General features: G+C 39.5%; 1 protein-coding gene across 4 annotated transcripts; it reads left to right on the top strand.

Moving 5' to 3' along the window:
- Positions 1-8,750: 8,750 nt before the first annotated feature.
- On the top strand, positions 8,751-19,536 carry LOC126628047 (uncharacterized). Of its 4 annotated transcripts, XM_050297629.1 has the most exons (21): positions 8,751-9,084; positions 9,343-9,463; positions 9,608-9,867; positions 10,866-10,944; positions 11,022-11,099; positions 11,218-11,277; positions 11,402-11,506; positions 12,461-12,571; positions 13,190-13,231; positions 13,928-14,050; positions 14,155-14,297; positions 15,000-15,118; positions 15,201-15,307; positions 15,411-15,453; positions 15,584-15,675; positions 15,784-15,832; positions 16,197-16,267; positions 17,269-17,388; positions 17,784-17,869; positions 18,069-18,114; positions 19,202-19,536. In XM_050297629.1, the coding sequence occupies exons 3-21, from the start codon at positions 9,791-9,793 to the stop codon at positions 19,232-19,234; spliced, it is 1,584 nt and encodes a 527-aa protein (XP_050153586.1). In that variant the 5' UTR covers positions 8,751-9,084; positions 9,343-9,463; positions 9,608-9,790; the 3' UTR covers positions 19,235-19,536. The 4 variants fall into 4 exon arrangements, with proteins under 4 accessions (XP_050153586.1, XP_050153587.1, XP_050153584.1 ...); XM_050297630.1 differs by lacking the exon at positions 9,343-9,463 and having other exon boundaries at positions 9,646-9,867; XM_050297627.1 differs by lacking the exon at positions 9,343-9,463 and having other exon boundaries at positions 9,622-9,867.
- Positions 19,537-20,014: the final 478 nt, after the last annotated feature.

Genomic DNA, 20,014 nt, shown 5'->3' with positions numbered 1-20,014 from the left:
CGTACATAGTTTATGCTCTTGCGGGCCAGGAGCTTTGGTTCATGCAGTTTAGGCTCGTGCGAACAAAGAGCATGAGTTGTCGCCTTTCAGGGGTAGTAGCATTTCAAGAATCTGCCATTGATAGGGCCGATCTTCAAGCCGTCTTCCGCCATGATTAAGTAGGCGCCATTGGTGTAGACTTCTTGTATTACGTATGGTCCATCCCATTTTGACGTGAACTTGCTCTTTGTCTTGTGAGTTGTGATGATAGGCCTACGCAATGAAAGGATGAGATCTCCCATTTGAAAAGAACGAGGGAAAACTTTCTTGTTGAAGGCTTTGGAGAGTCGTGCTTGATAACACTCTAAGTGTTGCTGGGCTTCGAGTCTTTTTTCATCCAGGGCTTCCAGCTCTTGAAGGCGCAACTTTGCATTCTCTTCGTCAGTCAAGCCTTCTTGTAAAGCCATCCTTAGCGAGGGGATTTCACTTTCGAGCGGTAGAACAGCTTCCACGCCATATATGAGAGAATAAGGTGTAGCTTGGGTAGGCGTTCTATATGTCGTCCTGTATGCCCAAAGTGCTTCGCCTATTATTTCATGCCAGTCTTTCTTTGTTCTGCCGATTACCTTCTTCAGGAGGTTACACAATGTCTTGTTAAATGCTTCTGCAAGACCGTTGGCCGGAGCATGATACATGGAGGATTTGTGCTGCTTGAACTTGTATTTCTCGCAGAGCTCGTCCACGAGTCGGTTGGAGAACTGTTTTCCGTTGTCAGTGACAATGTAGCGAGGCACGCCATATCGGTGGATGATATGTTCCTTGATGAAACGGACGACAATTTCCTTCTTGACTTCCTTCAGGGGTATGGCTTCAGCCCACTTGGAGAAGTAATCTGTTGCAGCCAGGATGTAAGCTTCTTCTGCAGATGACTTTGGCGCAATTGGTCCTAATCCCCATGCATCGAATGGCCATGAAGTAGCTATAGGGTGTAATAGTTCAGGCGGTTGATGTATGAAGTTGGCGTGAAATTGGCAGGCTTGGCACCTTTTGGTGTGTTCTAGGCAATCCTTTACCATGCTTGGCCAGTAATAACCCATTCTTTTGAGCTGGAAATGAAGCTTCGGTCCGGACTGATGCGCTCCACATATTCCTGAGTGTGCTTCTTCCATGGCTTGATTGGCTTCTTCATCGCCTAAGCATCTCAGAAGTACTCCTTCAAAAGATCACCGGTAGAGTGTCCCTTTGTAATAGAGGAAGCGATGCGCTCGTCGACGTACTTCAGAACGGTGTTTTGGATCATCTGGGAGTATTCCATGCTCCAAGTAGTTGATCAGCGGCTGTCTCCATTCTTCAACGTTGATCGGAAGTATGGAAATAACATTTGTATCACTTAGTACCATTTCAGTGACAAGCGGGATTACCCATCTTTGGTAGACTGGCACGTTTGTGGCTTCGTCTTCTCCTAACGTTATGCTCGAGGCTAGGTTGGCGAGAGCGTCTGCCATTTGATTCTCTTTTCTTGGCATGTGTTCTAGTGTTACTGCCTTGATCTTTTGCAGCAATTGCGTTACCAGCCGGAAGTATGGGACGAGATCATCTTTCCTCACCTCATATTCAGTCAGGAGTTGATTGATTATGAGCTTTGAGTCGCCATATATCTCAAGGGCTGTAATTTCCATGTTAATCGCCATTTGGAGCCCGATGATCAGTGCTTGGTACTCAGCGACGTTGTTGGAGCATAATTCGCTTAGTTGGAATGAATAAGGTAGTATTTGCCTTTGTGGCGACATGAATACTACTCCTGCCCCCGCTCCGTCTGCTCGTGCAGATCCATCGAAGAACATCGTCCATGTCGGGAATATGTCGATGTAGAACACCTCCTCGTCAGGCAAGTCGTCTGAGATTTTCCAATCGGCTGGGATTGGATGGTCGGCAAGGAAGTCTGCTAGTGCTTGTCCCTTGACGGCTTTAGCTGAGACGTAGATGATCTCGTATTGATTGAGAAGCAATGCCCATTTAGCTAGTCGTCCTGTCAAAACTGGCTTGGACATGACGTATTTGACCGGGTCAGCTTTAGCAACCAAGTGGATGGTGTAAGCAAGCATGTAATGTCTGAGCTTCTGGATGACAAATATCAAGGCAGGGCACATTTTTTCTATTGGGGAGTAGTTCAACTCAGCGCCGGTGAGCGTTCGACTGAGGTAGTAAAGCGCTCATTCTTTCTGGGATTCATTTTTCTGTGCCAAGAGTGCTCCGACTGAACTTTCCTGAGCAGCGATGTACAATATGAGCGGTTTCCCTGGTACAGGTGCCCCTAGGACAGGTGGACTTGATAAATACTTCTTTATGCTTTCAAAATCAATGTTGCATGCTTTGTCCCATACGAACGAAACATTTTTCTTCATGAGTCGACTGAACGGTTGACAACGCCCTGCAAGGTTGGAGATGAAGCGTCTGATGAAGGCTAGCCGTCCTTGTAGACTTTTCAACTCGTGCAGGTTTCTTGGCTCGGGCATGCTTTGAATGGCCTTGATCTTTGCTTGGTCCACTTCAATGCCACGATGCTTGACAATGAAGCCAAAGAACTTTCTAGATGTGACGCCAAATGCACATTTTAACGGGTTCATCTTGAGGTTGTATTTTCGCAACCTTTCGAACACTACTCGCAAATCCTTCAAGTGATCTAATCTTTTCTTTGTCTTGACCACCACATCGTCTACATAGCATTCTACGTTCTTGTGTAGCATGTCATTGAAGATCTTCTGCATTGCGCGTTGATATGTAGCTCCAGCATTCTCCAGACCAAAGGGCATCACCTTGTAGCAGTAGATACCTTTTGGAGTGCGGAATGCTGTTAGTTCCTCATCTTCAAGAGCCATACGAATTTGATTGTATCCAGAAGAGCCGTCCATGAATGATAGTGCCTCATGGCCAGTGGTTGCGTCCATCATGATTTCAATGATTGGCAAGGGGAAGTCATCCTTTGGGCAAACATCATTGAGGTCTCGAAATTCTACGCAAACACGTATTTGTCCAGATTTCTTAAGGACTATGACGATATTGGAGATCCACTTGGGGTATTGCACCTCTCGAATGAAGCCTGCTTCGATCAACTTGTCAATCTCGGCCTCGATTTACGGGATGAGCTCGGATCGATAGCGTCTTTGAGTTTGCTTTATTGGTCGTGTTCCAGGCTTGACTGCAAGATGATGCACAACAATGATGGGGTCGAGGCCGGGCATTTCCTTGTAAGTCCAAGCAAAGACGTCCTTGTACTCTAATAGCATCTGGTAATACTTCTCTATCTCGTCTGCACTTAGTAATGCACTCACGAAGATAGGCTTTGGTTCCTCACTTGTGCCTAAGTTGAGTTCTTTGAGATCGTCAAATGTGGCTTGCCCCCCATCTTTGAGTTGTGACGGCGCTGTAATGACATCTTCCTCGAGGATTTCATCTTCTTCACCTTCTTGGATTGTGATGTGGAAGACGTCTTGGGCCTCTTCTTCGATGTTGACCCCTTGAGTTTGTTGGCATGAAGATTGTCCAGTATAAATGATGGTGCGCCTTTTTACTTTCAGTGATCCAACTATGTTAACCTCCAAAATTGTTTGGCGCTTCATTCTTGAAGGAATGGAACTTCGAACGTCATCTTTTTCTGCCAGACGATCGATCTTTTCTACTTTTGGAAGGCTTTTTGGCTTCTTTAAGTCTTTCCATAACTGACTGTCGTGGAGGAAAGCTAGTCGTATTGCTTTGCTTCTTAGGTTTCAACAACCTTTTGAAAACAGAGCTTCGAGATGCTGACGTGTTAAGCCTTTTGAAGACGGAAGTTCTGTTTTGACCGCCAATGAGTTTAGTTGCCGAAACTCTGGGTCTTGAACGATTCATTCTATCGAATACTAACGTCTGGGGGGCAGGTTGAGGCTCTTCTTTATTTTGTATAATGCTCACGCTGATGTGTTGAGCGCTAGCATTTTTTGTCTTGCTGGAGATCTTCACCGGTGCATTTGGTGTGAAGCCAAGTCCAGCTTTGTTGTTGTTGACCCCGTAACCATGTTCCTTCAACTTCTTCTGAGTTTTAGTGAGATCACGTTTGTTGTCTTTGACGGTGTTCAAACCCTTCTTTCCCAAATTTGCAGAGGAGGTGAAGTTGTACCCAGCTTTAGACATGAGTTTGTAGGCATTTGGATCAAAACCTTCTTCGGTCCTCCTGGTTGGGAGAAAGCTTGGTTCTACCCCTTTTGGCAGGCCTTTTATGAAGCCTTGTGATGGTCCTGCAACCTTAGTGTCGCCTAGCTGTGTTAAAGGCAGAATTGCATTTGTTTTAAGCAACTTTACATTATCCATGTGCCGCTGTGCATCGGCTTTGCTTGCTGCAGTTTCAAACGGGGATTGACCATTCTTTCTTCTAGACGTCGGGATGTATCGGAAAACGGGTATGTTTGGTCCATTTGAGGGCGTTCTACTCCCTTTGGTTGTTGCAGGTTTAGCAAGCTCATCGTTGTTTTTGCTTGAAGATGGCATAACTTCTTCTTCTTGCTTTTTTGGCACGGCTTGCCACTCCTGCTTTTTAGGTGTTGCTTTGCCCATGGATTTAATCTCTTTTCGAAGAGTTTCGGGCACCATGTCTTCATCCATGTAGAACTTGGCGTCTGCGAAATGTGATTCGGCTTCAGTGAATGGCTTGGTGTCGCCATAGATCACCTTCACTCCTTCTCGGTAAAATTTTAAGCATTGGTGAAGGGTGGACGGTACTACTCCATTTGCATGGATCCAAGGCCTTCCTAAGAGCAAACCGTAGGAAGTTCTTGCATCAATCACGTGGAATATTGTGCTTGACTTGAGTTCACCAATGGTCATCTCCACTCGGACCATGACCATCACTCTTTGTCCTCTTTGGTTAAAACCTTGGATTAGTAGACGGCTTAGGGATAGTTCATCCACCTTGATGCCGATTGTGGTCATTGTTGACTTTGGCATGATATTTATGGCTGATCCGCCATCCACAAGCATGCGGCTGACTTTATGCTCCCTTACGTACCCAGAGACGAAGAGAGGTCGGTTGTGAGGCTTGGATCCTAGCAGCAAGTCTTCATTGGTGAAGTGGATTGCGTCCTCGGCGGCACAGCATATGGCACATTCATATGGCCGAAGCTTCAAGCTTTCGTTCTTGCTTTCTTGCACTTCTTGGTCGTCGGGACTTGCCAAGACCGCTGCCAGTGCTCTTCGCATCTCCTTTGGCAACCGGAGCGCTCATTCGATGCTAAGGTGTGTTGGCAGACCTTCTTCAGTTATAAGAGTATTTTCCCCCTCAGTGGTGACAACTTTGCCTTTTGAGGGTTCTTCCATTTCTACTTCGACCATGTGACATGCACTGATAGTGCACTGTTGGAAGAAGTCATCCGGGAAGTATTCGTGCAAAGAGACGGGAATACGTGGCTCTTGCTCCATAGGTTCCCCATCATATGTTGACTTAGCAGCTCTTATACTTCTTTTAGGCTTCCTATTATTGCGGCGACGATGCTTTCTCGCTTGTTCCCCATTTGGCTTTATAGCTTGTGGTCTTGGCTTCCTCGTCTTCTTATAGGTCACCAATGTCCACCCTTCTTCATCATTGATAGGTGCATCCTGGTCGTTTGCCCCCAATGATGGTTGTGCAGAAGGTGCCATGTAGATTGTACATTGATAGGAATGGTCAGGTATTTCTTGAAGAGGCACGAGATCAAAGGACCCGAACACGATCGTAGTGGTATGCGTTGCGACTGTGTCTTCTAGGTCGAGCTCAATCCGCCCTTGCTGTGCCAACTTCATGATGAGTTCTTTTAGGATGAAACATTTGCCCACATGATGACCTACGATACGATGGTACTTGCAGTACTTGGGATCGTTGGTACGATTCATCTCTTCAGGGCGTTTGCATTCAGGCAACTCAATCACCTTATTCTCCAGCAAGTCGTCCAGCATTGCATCCATGTCGGAGTCCGGAAAAGGGTATACCTTCTGCTCCAGTTCCCTCAAAGTGTTTTTGTACCTATCTTGGGTGTGGGAAGGCTCACTTCTTTTTATCTCATTTGCTTTGTTATTAAAGGAGATTTTGACGGGTGCGGACGAGGTCTTGATAGGGATGGTTTTGGTGGTAAAAGCTTCCTTGGCGAGCTTTTTCCCATTATTGTCTGCTCTTGAAGTAAACACCTTATCCCTTTTGAAATCGGTGATTGGCTCATTCTTTCCATGGTGGGCGATGCTCAGTTCCATGTCGTGGGCACGGGTGGCTAATTCTTCAAAAGTCGGTGGCTTGATACCTTGAAGGATGTATTGTAAACCCCATTGCATGCCCTGGATTCATATCTCGATTGAAGAAATCTCGGAGAGCCTGTCCTTACAGTCGAGGCTTAGATTACGCCATCGGTTGATATAGTCCATGACTGGTTCTTCCCTCCATTGTTTCGTGCTCGTCAGCTCCAGCATGCTCACAGTGCGGCGGGTACTGTAGAAACGGTTGAGGAATTCCCTTTCCAACTGTTCCCAGTTGTTGATGGACTCGGGCTCCAGGTCTGTGTACCACTCAAAGGCGTTTCCTTTTAACAAGCGCACAAACTGCTTGGCGAGGTAATCTCCTTCCGTCCCTGCATTGTTGCAGGTTTCGATGAAATGTGCGACATGTTGCTTTGGGTTTCCCTTTTCGTCAAATTGCATAAACTTCGGCGGTTGATAGCCCTTCGGCATCCTTAAGGCGTCAATCTTCCTGGAGTAAGGCTTCGAGTACAACGTGGAGGCATGAGAGCTTCCTTCATACTGTGCCTTGATGGTGTTGGTGATCATCTCTTGCAGCTGCTGGATAGAAAGAGATCCCATGAGTGCCGCTGCTTGGTCTGGCTCCGGCTTCACATCGATTTTCTTCACCGGGGGCTCGTCTTCTTCGTCGTCTTCCTTCTTCAGATGATCAATCTTCAGGTTAGGTTTCTCGCCATCCTACGCCTCCAGTCGGTTGACGAGTGCTGCAATTTGTAAGTCTTTTTCTTCCACAGTTCGGGTTAACCTTGCAATTGCTTCATTCATCTGAGCCAGCTGCTCATCGATTGAAGTTGCTCCGGTAGCCATAACTTGCATGAATGTGATGTCGCTTGAGTCAGCATCTGAAAATAAAGACTCGGAGTACTTCTTCGGGCTTTCCTCCCTTGGTGCCTTTAACGAGGCCAGGGTGATCACAGGTTCGTACCTCAGGTACTCTTGTTCCTTTGGCAGGGTTGATGTAGGGGTGGAAGAGGAGGCAACAAGAGCTCTTGCCTTGCTTCCAGTTACGATGCCTGAAATGGCGCCGCCTGCGGCAAAGATGCTCTTGTTCTTCGTGTTGGTTGTGGGAACAACTTGAGCCTTCCTTGATGCCATTGATTTTGGAAGTGTGCTCGAATTTCTTGAACGGAGAAAGAGATGAGAGGTAGAGATGATCCCACCGGGCGTGCCAATTTGTGAACACAGAAAATTCCTGAAACGAAAGAGACAAGAACAACGTGCACAAAATAATATTTGTGTTTGATGATTTTGGGTTACAATCTCTCTCAAATTTGATCATCTGATTCGATCTCCGTAAGGTGTTGATTTGTGGATGTTTCGTTGATCCAAGGGCCGTCGAGGCTTGATCTTGGATGAACTGTTGGAAGTTTCTTCAAGGGGCCGTGGGCTTGATCTTTGAAGGTGGATTTGAGCGGATCTTCAAGGAGCCGTTGGGGCTTGATCTTGAGGATGAGTGTTTCTTCAAGGGCCGTTAAGGTTTGATCTTGAATAACGGTGATGAACGGATCTTCAAGGGTTTTTGGGCTTGATCTTGAAGAACAGATGATTGTTGATCTAAGGGCCGTCGGGGCTTGATCTTGGGATGAACAGTTGTGTGGATTTATTGATGTTGTTGATCCAAAGGGTCGTTGGGGCTTGATCTTATGATGAACAGTTATGTGAATTTGATGATGTTGTTGATCCAAAAGGGCCGTCGGGGTTTGATCTTAGGATGAACAGTTGTGTGGATTTGTTGAACACTTTCTTCAAGGGCCGTCGATGCTTGATCTTGAATTGGTGGAAGTTCTTCAAGGGTCGTTGGGGCTTAATCTTGAAGGAGAAATTTCTTCAAGGGCTGTTAGGGCTTGATCTTGAAGGAGGATTTGACGAAGAACGAAAATGGCTTTCTTAATCCTTCGGGATTTGCTTGAATTTGGGAGGTTGGATGCTTGAAAGCTTTAGAGTTTCAAAGCTTCAAGGATTTTGGATGTGTGGGGAGTATTCTCTTCCATTTTGGGAGTAGAAAAATGTATTTGTGAATTGGTTTCTTGATTCTTTGATGGAGGAGCCTATTTATAAGCTTTGGGAACGAATCACCACCATCCATTTGTTTTGGTGGATGTTGTAGGTGAATTTTGGTGGATGTTGTAGGTGAAACTTGGTGGATGTTGTAGGTGAACTTGGTGGATGTTGTAGGTGAACTTAATGTATGATGTAGGTGAAGTGAATGAAGGTTGTAATTTTAATACAATGGTCAACATTTATTTCACCAAAATTTCAATGTTTACAAATGTAATCTTAATGCAATGGCTAACATTTATGCCACCGAAATTTCAATGTCTACACATACTTTTTAAAATTAAATTATGGTCGTACGATTTGAATCAAGGGTCAGAATAAGCAGGTCCGCAGTAGGGACAGAAGGGTCCGGAGAGGAACCGGATCCGAATAGAACAACCTGCTAGAGTCGCCAAGGAATCCCACTTCTAACGACGCCGCCGTTTCACACTCCGCCAATCCACTTGGCCACCATAACTACACACAAACACGAATAAACAAAAATCTCAATTATTATTTTTAATATTGTAGAAAAAAGGAGGAAAAATCCCGTTTTCAAACCAATCCTCCATCTGCCAACCAAGACTTCCATATTTTGCAGGAATTAATGGAACGTGGAAAAAAACTTCAACCAGCTTAATCCGCCATTGACTTCGGAAGAACAAACCCATCTCTCTCTCTCTCTCTAAAACTACTAGGCAGGCAGAGTGTCAGATCTGCAGCTGGGTTTCCTTTCATAGCTCCCTCAGATATCTCCCTCTGCAAAATCAACAGGTACCCAATTCATTTTCTAATCATGATTATCTGCGTTTATTACCATTACGGGACGTTCCCAAGTTTTTAATTTTGTTTGTTTTCGGTTTCGGGAAAATATTTTAGAGTTGCTAAATTTGAACAACTGGGTTGGTTCGTTACTTTTGTGGGCGGAATTGAATGATTTTATTTGGGTTTGAGAATTTTGGGTGGAGAGTTAAGATTTAGCTTCAACACTGATCGTGGGTCACTGGGTTTCTGTTATTTTTTCTGTTTTAGGAGGGACTGTGATTCAGCTGAATTACCAAATGTGGACGAAAACCATCCTTTAATGGAAAAAGGAAATTGAAATCAAGACAAAGATTGGTTCTTTAATGGATTAATGATTTGGGTTTGAAGGGTATTTCTCACTAATTGAAGCTCTAGTTGTAATTAATTGCATTTGTAATATGTATTTTGGATAGTTGGGTTTTCGTGGTAAACGCCGTACGAACCTAATGTTTGTTGTTTTGATATTTCTTACAGTTTGATGACTTCTTTATAGCTTATTAATTGTAGGGAGCTTCTTGCAATTTTTGGCAGTGGTGTATACAAAAGTTTTCAAACCAAATTCGGGAATGAGATAATGAAATGGAGTAAAATGCAAGATTCACTTAGTTATAATGGGAACAATCAGTTATGTCAATATCGGAGGTTGTCTTGAAGAGAACCTTGAACTGCCAATGAGATGTCTTTGAGTAAAAGTGCATCTCAGCAGTTGACGGATCGTGGGACACAGAATAGGAGCACTGATGTCTTCAACAGGTAATACCATAAACCAGCTTATTATAAATAGTATTTATTAACCAGGATTGTGTTTCTAGGTTGATTGATTCGGTATTTCTCTGTTTTTAATAGTTGAGCGTTGTTATAAATCCCTTTTGGTAAGGAAGGAAATAAATTGATGGAAACTTCTTTTGCACTTGTTAATTATTTCATGCTAGCCTAGAGCGCGAATGAGGTTGCGTAGCTCATGGACTTTATTTTTTCAATGATTTTACGACCTTACGGACTAGAATTTAGTTATGCTCAAAATGGTGGACATGAGAGTTTCTCCGGAGATTGCTGGGGAAAAGACTTTTGGTATTAAGAACAGTAGGAACCTTTTATGCTTTATCAACTGTTGAGATAACTTTATATTTGAAAATTGGAACTTGAGTTGTGGTTTGTATGGTTCAGGTTTTTTTTTGGGGGGGGGGGGGGGACGTGGATTGTAGACTTAGTTATTGCTTTTCTAGTTAAGAAGTTTCTAGACAATGAAAATGGTAATGAAGAATGTAACCGACAAAACAGATATTGATTAAGAAGAACAGCGAGATTCTTATTTGGTCCATTAAAAAGGTTGACAACACGAAGCCTTGGAGTCACAGGACAGCCGTTTAGGATTAGAAGTCTTATCTGGATGATAAGTAATAAATATTTATAATATTCTTTTTAAGTTGAAAAAGAACTTATATGAAGTTGAAAAGTCTCATCCGGTGCAAATAAGAATCTTATGAAAATTTTCAACTTCATATAAGTTCTTATGAAATTTTTCATAAGAACTTAAGAGCTTTTCTGCACATATAAGAACTTATATGTAGTTGATAAGTCTCATCAGGTGCACTGTGCACAAAAGCTCTTAAGTTCTTATGAAATTTTTAATTATTTCCTTCATTGAGCATCAATACCATGAAATACAGATCCCCATTACTTACGTAATTTATAGTGGTTTGTGGTATCTTCCTGATGTGAAGCATCTTTTCCCCCCCTTCCATCTGTAGGCATGGCTCTGAAACACAGCTTGCTCCAAAGAATTTAAAAGATGACAATGGTGTCCATATCAAAGATCCAGAAGCTATGGTACTGGTACTTCATTAATCTACACTTAAAAAATGAAACTTTATTGATATTTTGACACTATGTAATTTAATGAACAGGAACTTTATTCCCGAGCCAGAGCTCAGGAAGAGGAGATCCAATTTCTTCGTGGGCAAGTTACTGTTGCTTGTGTGAAGGTATATCAGTTCATAGCTTGCCTTTTTTTTTTCCCACAAATATTTGCTTTTTTTTTTTTTGAATTGGTGTTATTTTGCATACTCAAATGTGAGGATTAAGTGGTCTTCATTGTATCAGGAATTGCGCTTGCTGAATGAGAAGTATGCATTGGAGAGGAAATTTGCTGACTTACGGATGGTTTGTCCATCGCTTGAGAATTATTATGGTTTTTTCTTGGAATTCTGCTTTTTTTAAATTGAAGATACTTGTAGTCTTTGTTTGCAAGTTCTGAAGTATGAAATAATATTACCTCGTTTGATAGGCAATTGATGAGAAGCAGAACGAAGCCACTACTTCTGCATTAAATGAGTTGGCCCGCAGAAAAGGAGATCTTCAAGAAAATCTTAAACTAACTCATGAATTGAAGGTAAAGTAATCATTGAAAATGTTACGAGCTATTTTAGATTATTATGGTAGTTTGTAACAGGAAATCCTATTCTTTGTTGTTTATAGAAAAAATAGCAACAATGATGCCCAAGATATCGTATTGGGAAAATGGGTTGCAATACCATATGTTACAATTGACTCTATTTCATGACAATAAAAGCTCTTTGACTGGGTTTCTCAGAAGACCTCCATGACAATACAAAATAGAAGTAACTTTTTGGCTTATATCCTGGAAAAGGAAAGCTTTTTTTTTTTTTTTTTCCAAAAACTCGTAAGGGTGTTGATGAAAATATAAAAGCTCAGAGGATATATCTGTTGTGTGGACATTTCCTAAAAATAAATGGGTGGAGGTTGAGTTTGAGCTCCAGCTGGTCGGTACATGGTATTATTTAACCGGTTAGAGAGTGAGAAAGAAATGATAGTTTGTGTATAATCTATCTGATGGACAAGATTAGATGCCATTTTTTACTCATTTATTTAACAAGCTTATTCTTCCCTGCTTGAAGTATGGTGTTCCATTGGTTCACAGAACTTACATAGAAAAGTGTAGGCGCTAGAGCTCTTTAATTATCATTTGAATTTTTAACCATATGGGCCGGGAAATTTTGGTCTTATTCGAAATTTCCTTAATTGGTTTGTTTGGTGCCTTGTGAGCTTTCACCACTTGTTTATTGTTTTAGAATGGATGTAAACACGAACTTATGTCAGATTGTCAGCATAAAGTTTCCTAATGTGAGTCGACAGCAATTGTTTTCTAATCAGGATAAAGTTTATTACATGTCCAGAGTTTCTATATGTTTGCCTGAATAACTTTGGATATGTCATCTTTATTTGTTCCTTGCATTTCTTATGTCTGTGCTTTTAAAAACTGCCAGATTTTTTTTTTTTTATTTTCAATTTCTGTTACAGCTACTGATTGTTATGTATTTGTTAGGCTGCAGACGATGAGAAGTATATCTTCATGTCATCCATGCTAGGGTTATTGGGTGAATATGGGATTTGGCCCCATGTCATAAATGCGTCTGCCATATCGAACAGTTTAAAGGTAACAATCATATGCTACAAGAACAAGTGTCATGGGTGATGCCATATTCTGTTGTAACATCCTTTAAGGAGATATCTACATTTGATTGTTCTTATTTTACGCTATATTTTGTTTTCCTATGTCCATGATAGTCTCACAGGTTTAACTTTTACAGAATACATACCAGTTTAGAATATATTAGTCCTCTTCAGTCTAAAAGTTTGTGGAAGGAACTTCCACTAAAAAAATATTTATATACTACTCTTGTCATTCTGCGGAATTGATAACTAAATGTATTGTGTCATAAAAAATTGGGGATACTTTGTCTGGTGTACATAAAATATAGTGCATTCCATTAAGCTTATAGTAATAAGTAAGATAATCTTCCCTGAAATTGAGATGTCTTAGATGATTAAAAAGAAAAGATCAAGCCAATGAACATCCAATTAATGCTGAGTTAAGGTGACCTATTTGGCACACTGATAATTGTTCAGAATAGACAAGTGGGATCAGATCTAATGTTAGATTTATAATGAAAAAAGCAGAGCAAAACAAAATTAGTTGATAGACAAGCCCAGAATCTTAGCGCAATAAATTTTGTCTTCTTTTAATTGATTTTTTGCTTTCTTGAATCTACAGCATCTACATGATCAATTGCAGTGGAAGATTAGAACTTCCCATGTAAGTAGCACTCTTGTGACTTCATGCTGTTGTTAGTGTTTATTCGTTGTTCATATACTGTAGAATGCATTGCTTACTCTTCCTTATGTATAGAAAACTGTCACGAAGCCCCTACTGAAAAAAACAAAAAAAAAAAAAAAAAAAAATTATGAGTAAAGGTTAAATCTTCTCAGATCATATGGCTTCTCGAGTCCGTTCCTCTTTGAAATACTTGAAATGATTAAGTTGGGAGCAGGACTGTGATTTACCTGCTAAAGGATTCATGCATTGGATAAGTAAGGAGGACAAACTTTGTGCTTGAAGGCATATTTTTGTACTGTCCTGAACCATGAATAATTCCTACTTATTGTAGGCATCCCATTTCACCTTATTATTATATCAGAAACATGAGAATATGACAAACCTTGGAAAGATGATAAAGTTACACAATCAGTGAACCTAGTAATAGAATAGGTCAACGAGCACCTTAATCTGCAAATTAGTATTGTTCACCAACACCACATTGTATGGATCTCACTGGGGTTTTTACTTCAGTTCGTACTTCATAAGGTTGACACTTGTGTGAAATTAAGTACCTTGTTTCCTGATTTTGGTGATACCTCTACTGTTTAATTTGATTTTTCACTATTCCCCAGTAATCAGCAGAAGCATCTTATCTTGACAAATGCAGTAAGGCATCTTCTTACTTTATGGCAGGATAAAATTAGACAATTAACCTCCGCAGTGGACAATCATGGTGAAAGTGAATCTCATGGTAAAGATAGCCATGGTTCTGCCATTTTGAATGGCCAATTTCCTGATAGATCCACAGTACTGATGGTATAAACCTACTCATATACTTTTTTTGGTCTGAGCTTTGTCATGGATTGTTTTATTTTCTTGTTTACTGAAAACACCGTCTCTCTTTGTTTTTCCTAATGCAGGGACGGCAAGGCTTTGATCGTTATACTGATGACCAACATTTGGAGCCAACTGACACATTGCCGAAATATGTGACTGACATCGATGGGATGAAAATGCTAGTAAATAATGAAATTCCGCCTGAGTTCACAACCAATGCAGAGAGGTTGGTGTTAATTATTCATTTTGGTTGCCTTGATCTTTTATTTTCCCACCATTAGTAAGCATATATGTGTTTGGAACAAAAAATCTTACTGATTGCATCAAAATTTTAACTTTCTATAAACAGCTCTATATAGTTAAAGACCCCGGTATTATGCTGAACCATGTTTGATAATTGCATACAATTTCTTTATAGCAGTGAGGTCTTCTGTTGAAATTTCATATTTGCTCCGCACCTCTGTTTGTTATTTTGGTTACAGCATTTGTGGTTGGTACAATTGAATTCTAATTTAGTAATTGAAAATTGATAATTCGCAAGTCATTGCCTAAAATCAATTACACTGCCAGACGACCTTGGCCACTAAGCATGGTGCTATTTGAAATAAAACTGAATAATTTGGACACACATTAATTTCTTTTGAGTAATTCTTATCAAGTTCTTGAAAGTTACAAGTAGTCGTAAATTGTTCCGTAATATAGTGTATTAGCGGCATCTTATAGCTTCATATCAATGAAATTCGTCAATAAATTTGGATCGACTCTTACACTGAAGGAAGTTCATATATATAACTAAAATGCAAGGGGTTATTTAAAAAGTAACCATAACATTATAGAATAAGTTTCTACGCACCTGGGTTTAGATGAGGAGTTTTTTTTATATGACCGCTCTTCCTTTAACTGAGGCTGTGAATCATACAATTCTCAGGGATATGGCTGGATTTATTAATAGAGATGATGCAAATGTGAGAGGCAGGAGTATGAACAATGGCACCTCATTTTCTCCTTACACCACTCAAGATGAGATTGCTCCCTCTGTTTCTGAAGGTGATTGATTTTTTCATTTTTATAAAAAAGGGATTCGGTTGCTTGCCCATTCATGAAATCTAATAAGTGTTATTTCATTTAGTGGGCCCTGGAATAGAGAATTTTCAGATTATTGGTGAGGCTATTCCGGGAGGCAAACTTCTTGGCTGTGGATATCCAGTACGTGGGACCTCACTTTGTGTGTTTCAGGTGAAACTCCTTGAACGTTCTTCACTCGTAAACTTCCATCTATTAAGCAGTTTGCATATGTTATGAGTTCCTTCCTTATACATCATCGTTGTTTGCATATCAGTGGGTTCGTCATCTTCAGGATGGAACTAGGGAGGTCATTGAAGGTAGACGTTTAAATGATTTTTTATTTTTTGGTAGTTTTCTTGTGATTTGGGTCCTTTCAGTGTACTCGGTATCCATGTATGTATTGTTTTATTTTATTTTCCATTTTGGTTTTGTGTTTTCTTCAATCAGGTGCCACAAATCCAGAATATATTGTCACTGCTGATGATGTTGATAAGATAATTGCTGTTGACTGCATACCGATGGATGAACAAGGCCGTCAGGTTTTCTGCTTACCTTTTATGTGCATAGTGTCATAAGTGATTCCATTCATTTTAAACTTTTCAGTTATGACTATTTTGTTTCCTGATAAATTTATTTTTCATTGTCAGGGGGAGCTAGTGAGGCATTTTGCTAATGATCAGAACAAAATTAGATGTGGTATGTGCATTTATGCTGTATTGATGCATTTGATGTAAACACTCTTAAGGCGACGCTTTATTTTATATTATTTTTATATTTAGGTTTTATTTCTAGTTGAAAATTCAAAGCAAATTTTTTACCAAGGCATGGAGTATTGTCATAAAATCGAAAATATTTGTGACCTAAACCCAAGTAACTTAAGTGAAAAAATAATCGAAAATATCAACTACAGTACTTTTAAAGCTGAAATCTGATAATTTAAGTTAGTTTCTTGTTTTCCAGTTTTGATTTTGTCACCAACTCTTCTCCTCCAACGCATTGGTTTTCTTGCCCCATCTGAATTGTAATATTTGCATTGTTTTTTCACTGAGGTACTTTCTAGACCCAGACATGCAAATGGAGATTGACACACATATTTCTAAAGGACAAGCCAATTTTAGTGTTCTACTACTGGTATGGTTATTGTTTTCATCAAGTTTATATTTTTATTCTCTTTCTTGAAGCATCACTTATTGATCAGTCACCATCTTTAGTGTAGATTGGTTAACCCATCCCCTGACAGTAATTTAAAATGCTAATTTATTGGAAATTTGTTGCTTGGTGAAATTTCAAATATAATGATTTGAGGCTCTAGATTAGGAGGAAACTCCAGTCTAGGTATTTTCATTAATGATGTTTACCAATTGTGGCCATCGTTGTTTAAACGCATTGTTAAAGTTTTGTTCACATTTTTTTTCCTCCTCGTGCGTTACTACCTTGTATAACTTGTATGCATATGGAACTTAAGGCTCTAGATTGAATCACTTGTTGCATAATTAGTACGTATTACTCCGTACTTTTATTGGGACGGAAGAAAGGAAAATATTATGTTAAGCACCCAAATTGCATTATCTGTATATTTTGCAAGTTCTATGCACAGATAAACTGCCATGATGACCTGAGTTTATGGAAAATAGGTTCAAATGTGTTATAAATGGGGCAATTATTTGAATTCAGAAAGTCATTTTCCTTGTTCAAATGTCTCAGAGCTTTCGTGTCTTTGAGACTTCTGATTCAAAGGATTTTGTACTTAATACTTTGTTCCTGGATTGTGGAGCAAGCTTGGGAACCTGTTCCATACTGGGGGAATATGGCCTCATCTACTTATTAACAAACATTTACTAGCATATATGGTTACTTATCTTAGTAGTGTCTTGTTTCCAGGCTCTTCTTTTTTGGTTTTTTGTTTTTGTATTTTTGTTATGTAGGGCGAAGGACGTTGTCTGGTCAAAATGACATCAATTTAGCTATATGGTTTAGTCATCCCTTTGTACCTATCGCAACAGATTATTTTCCTTTCCATTATCTAATTCAGTTGGCTTGTATATAAACAATATTCAAAATCTGTTGCAACCAACTTATGGCTTATGTATCATGTGAAAAAACTTTTCCCATATACTTTTGCTGAAAAACAGATGGACTCTTCTGATGATTGGGAGCCAGCAACTCTGGTTCTGAGACGGTCAGGCTATCAAATCAGGATCAATAGTGCAGACGCTGTTTTATTTGAAGAAAAGTTCTCGAAGGAGTTATCGGTACGTTCTTTACTTGGTGATACTTCATTTTTGAGTAATTAAGTTTTTATGTCATGAGATCCTCTTGAAGTTGCTTGTTTTAAGTATTGGCTGAGTTAACGGCATTATCCTAATGAATATAATTAGTAGTATACAATGGTATCAAGTGAAGTTGTATCAAGTGGGTCTAGGAAAGGTTGTTGATCAAACTTTATGTTCTCACACTTTCTCACAATGAGTGAAAATTCCTTATGAAAATACGTATTCCTCAGAGAAGTAAAAGCTAAAGCTAATATCCTTAAGCACATGATGGTAGTTATAGATTTCTCCACTAATCAAAACAATATATAAAATGTATCGTTGGATATTTGTATTTTCCAAAGTATACTCAACATTCTATAATTTTCTGGTTGCAGATCAAAGTTCCTTGTGGCTTCTCGACACAATTTGTGTTGACACGTTCTGATGGATCTTCTCATCCTTGTGCAACATACAGTATTCAGTAATACATTAATTTTATATTTATGTGTCGATTTTAATTTTTTTCCATAAATTATTGTAGTTATATATTAAAACAGAACATCTTGATAATAACTTTGTGTTGTTATTATTATTATTTTCCCTTTATTTGAAGCATACTAAACACTCTTCTTTCTGTCAAGAATATCTCATCTAATATGATTATTCAATTTCTTTTGTAGGTTGCGTGATACTCTCGTGTTGACCATGAGAATACTCCAAAGCAAGGTATTCCTTCTTACCTAAATTTACTTCACATTTTGCCTAACTCTGGGACCATACTTTTATGGTTAAGATATTAATGGGGATATTTTTTTTTTAGTACTTGGGATGAGAAATTTCTTTTTGATATAATTCCTTCCATGCTTCTTTGACCGAAAAAAGAAAAAGTATCTCCATGCTTCAACTTTTGCGTTTGACTCTAATCCACATAATCTGTTGTAGGTAAACTAACATCAAACCAATACGTTACAAAGCATCTCTTTGTACTCCAAGCTTATAAAAGGTCAATTGAATTTGTGCCACTTTCTTGCCTACGATACAAATGTTTAATTGATTCCTCCTAGTGAGCAATACAAAAGACGGGATTGTGGTAGTGTTTATGGATTGTCGATGCGACTCCATCATTAACCTACACTGTTTAAGTTCAGGGGTTTTGTCACAAATGAAAATATTGCAGCTCTATTCTGTTGCGTACACTGAATAAAATACTTGTGTCATAGTCAAGAAAGCAGTACGGATTTAGTTGACCTTTCTTGGAGTACAAAGAGATGCTTTGCATCATACTGTTCTGATGTTAGTTTACCTAAACCAGAATATCTGGATTACAATAAAACTCAACAAGTTGAAGCATGGAGATACTTTTTCTATTTTTGATTGAAGAAGCATGGAAATATTTGAAACAATCATTTTCTGATAAGGAGCGATTATAACGACGGATGGATACATAAGAGAATCAATGCGTATGTATTATGCACACACAAAACAAATACACAGAACACATGATCTGCAGACAATCAAGAAGTTATATTGCTAGACTGCTGATTAAGATTCTTGATTTAGTGGAATATCGTCTAAATGTGTCGTGTGTGTATTCGATCAACAATTGTGATTGACTAACCCACAAAGGGCCCTTCTGTATGGTTAATTTGTATATCAGTGGATCGTTAATATGCATGTATACGTTTTTATCTGAACTTCCATCCATCGTTGAACATGTTTCTATTTGGAATGCTTAGTTTCCGGTCATACGTACTCTTAATCATTTCTGACCATCAACCGCGGAAACTTTCGTTTCTTTTGTGTTTTGGAGCAGGCACTGGATGACAGAAGGAAAGGAAGAGCATAGCCCGTATTTGAGCGTAATGTTTATACCCATTATTCATTCATAGTAGAAACGAGAAATAATGAATTAGACGACGGCGATTTAAATTGTAGAATGTGTAACTAAAAGATAAAAAGGAAAATCGTTTATAACTTGTATTATGATACATAGTAAAATGTCTATTTGTGAACCACAGTATCATGTTGTATGAACTCATCTTTTATTCAACCATGTATACTTTTTGCATAGATTGAGTTTGTATCCTGTTGTAGAAGAGTGATAATGATGTTACAACTTTAAATTATAATGACTCACCGTTCAGTGAAGATCAATTAGTTAGTTTAAATTGTTGCATCTGCGTAAGGATATGACTTACTAGTCAAATTATCTTATATTTTGGAATCCTTTCTTTATCCGTATTCCTTCTCGTTCAATATTTGAACGCTGGACACAGTAGGTTGAAGAAGAAGACTAGCTATCATGGCGATCTACCACTTGATCCATGTCGAGTGCCTTGGTTTTGACCATACGTAATAAAATTAACTGTTTGGCACTTCGAAAAAGTCATTTTGCACCCTTTAGGTTTAGGCTGTAATCTCTCTAGTTTGTTTTGGGACAATAAGTTGCTTTTGAATTTTGAAAGCATGATCAATGTGGTGGAGCAAATGAAGGCAAAATTGGTAGTGAGCCATTTTGAGTATCATTTAGGCTAACATTTAGGGACAAGGATTGTCTGCTCTCCACTTCCAGTGCTCTCCCCGTGCCCTCCTCTTTTGTGTGGTCACGGTCAAGCCACGTCAACAT

This window comes from Malus sylvestris, chromosome 7, assembly GCF_916048215.2.
Source record: "Malus sylvestris chromosome 7, drMalSylv7.2, whole genome shotgun sequence".
In the NCBI taxonomy this organism is placed as follows: domain Eukaryota; kingdom Viridiplantae; phylum Streptophyta; class Magnoliopsida; order Rosales; family Rosaceae; genus Malus; species Malus sylvestris.
Note: the sequence above shows the minus strand (reverse complement) of the source record. Positions and strands in the feature narration are given on the sequence as shown.

What these genes read in the sequence shown, in the direction of transcription:
- LOC126628047 (XM_050297630.1), top strand. Translation starts at nt 9,791, where the DNA reads ATGTCTTTGAGTAAAAGTGCATCTCAGCAGTTGACGGATCGTGGGACA. An exon ending in GGAAGATTAGAACTTCCCAT is followed by an intron (nt 13,232 to 13,927) that starts GTAAGTAGCACT and finishes ACTTTATGGCAG; the next exon opens with GATAAAATTAGACAATTAAC. An exon ending in TCAGAACAAAATTAGATGTG is followed by an intron (nt 15,833 to 16,196) that starts GTATGTGCATTT and finishes GGTACTTTCTAG; the next exon opens with ACCCAGACATGCAAATGGAG.